The sequence below is a fragment of the Cricetulus griseus genome, chromosome 6, assembly GCF_003668045.3.
Source record: "Cricetulus griseus strain 17A/GY chromosome 6, alternate assembly CriGri-PICRH-1.0, whole genome shotgun sequence".
Classification (NCBI taxonomy): domain Eukaryota; kingdom Metazoa; phylum Chordata; class Mammalia; order Rodentia; family Cricetidae; genus Cricetulus; species Cricetulus griseus.
In genome coordinates, this window is record NC_048599.1 from 89,162,726 (window position 1) to 89,168,340 (window position 5,615).

Genomic DNA, 5,615 nt, shown 5'->3' on the forward strand with positions numbered 1-5,615 from the left:
GGAGAAAAACTTAATAGTTATTTCTTTACTGTGGAGGTAGGTGTAGAATTTTAATAAATGACTTGTGAAAACAACACATGAGCTATTAAATGGAACAGGCACTTATCTAAGAAGTATAAGTAGCATATAATTACACAAAAATGTTTAACATCCTTATATATGTGGGGAATGCAAATTAAATATATACTGAGAATCATTCTCAGTGTCATAATGACTGTCATCAAGAAACAAAATATCAAATGCTGGGTGAAAGGGTGAAATAGAAACTCTTATATGCATAGCTAGTTAGAGTTGGAATATCAATTACTTCATTTCTGATACAAATTGATATGTGCTTTCCACTTTAAAAATAAAGACAATTACTACATGATCAAGCTGTACTGCTCTTTCATGTGCACATAAAGACCATAGATAACCATACAATAGTGATAGTGGCACATCTATGTGCCAACTAAATGGTGAAGCCATGGACTTAATCTCAGTGCTTATGTAGAGATGTGATGGTAAAGAAAATCTGGCGCATTTCACATCTGATACTTAGAGATTGGCCAGATCAAAGCCTGTTGCTTATTACAAAATGAATGTAAATGTGGGGTCATCATATTAAGTAACTTGCAGCATCAAATGCTACATTTTCAATATATAGAATATAGCAAAATGAAATATGAATTTACAAGGGAACTATGATCAAGGAGAAAGTTGATGACGAAGAGGGAGGAGGCCAGAGAGGACAGGAATTAGGAAGCATTAAAATGATCAAAGTACATTTATACCTGTATGAAAATTTCTCATAATGGTTTCATTATGTCCAATAAATATATGTGAACACAATCAAATGAAAATTAATTAAAAATGAAAAGAACAATATTTACTAAGAGATGAAGAAAGGCTGAGAAGAAAGGGAAACAGAGAAAGTACATGAATGCCTGAAAGACAGAGGGAGAGGGAGAGAAAAAAAAATTTTAAATGTTACAAGTTAAGAAATGTTGTGCATTATATTTAAAGTTAAATGTCTGAACAGTTTTGTATTACTGTTGTGATACTACACTGGTACAATAATGCACGGCCATTATGAACATTTCTGTGCTTTATCAATTCTGAAATGACTGTAAGAAAAAATGAGTATTAGTGAAATAGTTAATAGTTAATATATCAGAAAATATAATATACAGAAAAATTCACTTTTCCACAGTACATAAAATATACCTACTTGATCACTGTACTATAAAATATAAATCATGAAAGTATTTAACAATTGAGTCAATTTAATATGAATATTAAATAAAATATGTGCACATAGATTTAATTTGGTGCATCAGAAAGAAGACAGTGTGATGATGCTTTATCTGGCTAAATTTCTTCTTGAACTTTAGTTCTGAAAGTGTGCCAAGTTATCTTGCTTGGAAATTGGCCCCTGTAGATGACCACATGTTGCGTGATGCTCATAGTTCTTCATGAGGCAGCTGGACTAATTCACCAGAGAGGCAAGGCATATACTGGCCTGTTTATACACAGGAACTCCTGGGCTTCCTTTGGACCATAACTTACTAAGAAAATTTTCATTTCACTGAGACCTGCATAAAATTTCTATGGTGCTTAAATTTATCTTCACAGTACAAGTAATGAACTCACAAAAAGAGTTAGAAAAAATATCTAAAGGAAAATAATGCTTTCGTATAGACATTTTCAAATCCTTATATAGATTTCCTATGTTTCGTGAGAAAAATAAGCAGTTGGAAATTGTTTCACCTAAAATCTTATAAGAGTCTGTTTGCTTTTTCCTCACCAATTTTGTTTCACAGTAAGTATTTTTAAAATTAGGAGGGATTAGATAAGTTATCATAAAACAGGAGCTCCATTAAAAAATCAACATACAAGTATCATTTATCGTTTTTATAAATGATTCAAATTTTTTGTCAACAGAAATATGGAACTGATGGAATGGGATTCTAAACTAAATACTCACAGCTGGAGATTTTAATCTTAGAAAACATTGACTTTGGGTGGTCAGTTAAACATCCTCTCATCCTTAATAGTTACATATCTTAGTAAAGACGATTATATTACTGTTAAAAAGTGAAATTTATTTGTAATCAAAATTAATTCACATTGTTAATGAATAAGTAACTAATCATAAATTAAGTTTGTTTTATATCCTTGTTCACAGTATGTGCAATATTTCAATTGTGTTTGCTCAATAAAAATGAGGATCACAGAATTATGAGTAGACTCTAGGCTCAAAATCTTTATAGACACAATTGTATTGAATTCTCTTAAAATACTTGATATTTTTGCAGTATTTATTTAATATAAATAAATGAGTAATAGTAGTATATGTAGTCTAGCATTTCTTATAATCTAAAGGAATTAAATCATTATAGTACAAGTTTCACAAACACTGTGAAGTATGCTAACAATATGTGATCATATTCAACTGGTGATTTATATATATCTATTTTGCCTACTAAATTGCTTACAACCACAAACTGTAAAATAATATTGTTTGAGATGAAATATAGTTAACAAAAATTTTAAGCGCATATACATAATTTTTTTTAAATCATTCAAACTAAGTATTGTGTTTTGTATATCCAGATTTTAGGACCATTAACTATGAATACCTGGAAACATACAAATGAACTTGACTTCATGCTAATGGGATTGACAGATTCCAAAGACATCCAGCTGGCCCTCTCTGTGCTGTTTCTCCTGATATACATGGTCACTGTGCTGGGGAACCTAGGCATGATACTGATCATTCGTCTAGATGTCCAGCTTGACACTCCAATGTATTTCTTCCTCACCCACTTGTCATTCCTTGACCTCAGTTACTCAACTGTCATCACACCTAAAACCATAGAGAACCTGCTGACTTCCATAAAGAACATTTCCTTTATGGGCTGCTTCATCCAATTGTACTTTTTTGTCCTCTTGGCAGCTGCAGAATGCTTCATACTCTCCTCAATGGCCTATGACCGCTATGTAGCTATCTGCAATCCCCTTCACTATCCAGTGATTATGTCTACAAGGCGCTCCCATGCTCTCATCACTGTGTCTTACATGATTGGAGCTATGGATTCCTCTGTCACTGTCTTTTGCTTAAGCACATTGAATTTCTGCAACTCCAAGGTAATTCATCACTTTTTTTGTGACACATTCCCAATTTTGGCCCTGTCATGCAGTGATACCTATGATGCTGAAGCAACCATATTCATTTTAGCAGGATCTACTCTACTGCTATCCCTTATCACAATATCCTCATCTTATGTGTCCATTCTCTCTACAATTTTAAAGATAAATTCTTCTTCAGGTAAGCACAAAGCCTTTTCCACTTGTGCCTCTCATCTCCTGGGAGTCACTGTCTTTTACGGAACTATGATCTTTACTTATTTGAAACCAAGTAAGTCGTACTCCCTGGGAAAGGATCAAGTGGCTTCTGTTTTCTATACTATTGTGATTCCCATGCTAAACCCACTCATTTACAGCCTCAGAAACAAAGAAGTGAAAAGCGCTGTGATTAGAGTTGTGAAAAAGAGAGAGAGCACTCATAAATTAAAATAACAGTGTGAATAGATCTTTAGTTTTTTTTCTTTTTTCTATTTCTTTACCCCCTCTCTCTACATAAGTCTGACAGCTTTGTTTCTTCTTCCTATTTGTATGGGGCTTCTTTCCCATGAACAAATTGTGTGCATTTCTCAGAATGTGATTTTAAATGTCTGTGTCATTATTGGATATCGGGACATACATATTAAAATCATACTTTACGTATTTTTATCAGGGCAAACAGCATGTAATGTGAAAAATGTATTTGTAATTCTTAAGATTATACAGTAGCTAATTAATATATTATTAAATGTCTGATATCTGTGTTAGGGAACATAACATTGACAAATTAACAGTTTCAACAGTCATTCTCTTTATATTATGGAAGAATTCTTTATTAGTCCTATCCATATTAAGCGAGTGAAATTCGAAGCCTCAGTTTCCTCAGCTGAACAAAGTACATAATAATCCCATGTCAACATAATGATACCATGGGTATAGGACTTCAGAAAAAAATGAAAGTCTCTACTCATTATAATATAAAGATATTGCTAAATTTCCACTGATAGTATGACTAATATTCACAAATATTAACCTTTTTCAGTTAATTTAAACACATTTATGCAAATAGTTCAAAAGAAAATCAACAGTTTCAAAATTTGGATTAGAGCTAAATTGTTGAAGTTAAATTAAATGATAAGGAAATGGTATATTGTAATTTTGGTACCAATATGGAAAATATTGAAAGTTGTTTGGGAAAACAAGTACTGTAATAATTATTCCACTTTTGCCCATGTTCATATCAATAAATACTTTAATTGTACATCTATATATGTATACCAACAAAACTCACGTCACTTCCTATATTTTTGCAACTTTTTTCATTTACATAAAGTCTAATATTTGAGCATTTTTGTTATTACAAGTTGAGAATTGTCTGTATTCTCAGTATGTGGTCATGATCTTCCTTCTTATCTTACAGTCCTTTAGAGCTCAAATCCTATAGACACATCAAGTAAGAATACTAGATGCAGTAATAGCCCCTGTGTGTACAGTTGCTAAACTTTTAAAAGTCAGGTCATGTGGGATATAGGAAACATTTATTTCTAATAAATTGCTGCACTCTCTTTTATCTTACTAATTTACATTGGTGAATAATTTAAAATAAAGTTTTGAAAGAAATGATTGACAGAGCATCTATTGTATTAGAGAAAAAACAATCTAATGAATATTAATGACAAAACATTTTGTTGGAAGTCATAAATATTTTCTGGTGGAGTGGTAAATTTATTTTGTGTTTAGAATTATATGTATATATCATATTTCTGTTTTATGTCTTTTATTCAAGAATTGTACTGGAAAATGTAGCACAACTCTCTTAGTGTTTCACTTTGTTGCTGATTTCTTATAATTACATAGATGAGTTAAGCATCTATATAGTATTTCTGAAATGTATGTTAAGTATTTATTTAGAATTATATGGATTTACTATATTTGTATATATATACATATATATTCAATTACATTTATATTTACAGCAGCATATACTCCAGTTTATTCAAATATTAAAAGCATGAATATATCCCTATTTTATCTCATTCAAAGACTGGAATTATATAAGTACTCCATGAAACAGTGTCTTATTTTTTTCTCCAGTGACTGTGTTTTGTGCAACCTATATTGTTATTCCTATTTGTTTATGTTTGTGATAATAACACTTTTAATAAATGCACACAACTATCATTTTCCTGTTTTTCTTGATTTTTAAATATGACTAATTGCATTAAAATTTATTACAGGCATTTAATATACATTTATTTTTAAATGCAAATTTTACTGACATACTGACATACATGCAGATCTAACTCAATGGTTTGTAACATATTTATAGGAATGTGAAGGCCTTACAACTTTCAACATTAGAATATCTTTTCATGGTTTCATAAATATGTACAATGTATATTTATACCCATAGATCTAGTGCTACTTTCAAACCTGGTCAGAGAAGACTCTGTCCTCAGTAGGTTAATAATAAATGAGATGAATAACTTATTGTGAGTGTTCATTTCTGA

General features: G+C 31.0%; 1 protein-coding gene across 1 annotated transcript; it reads left to right on the plus strand.

The window, feature by feature from the left end:
- The first annotated feature begins 2,613 nt into the window (after nucleotides 1-2,613).
- On the plus strand, nucleotides 2,614-3,561 carry LOC100769293 (olfactory receptor 8H1). Its single transcript, XM_027421179.1, has one exon. It carries the CDS (start codon nucleotides 2,614-2,616, stop codon nucleotides 3,559-3,561), a length of 948 nt encoding a protein of 315 aa, XP_027276980.1.
- Nucleotides 3,562-5,615: the final 2,054 nt, after the last annotated feature.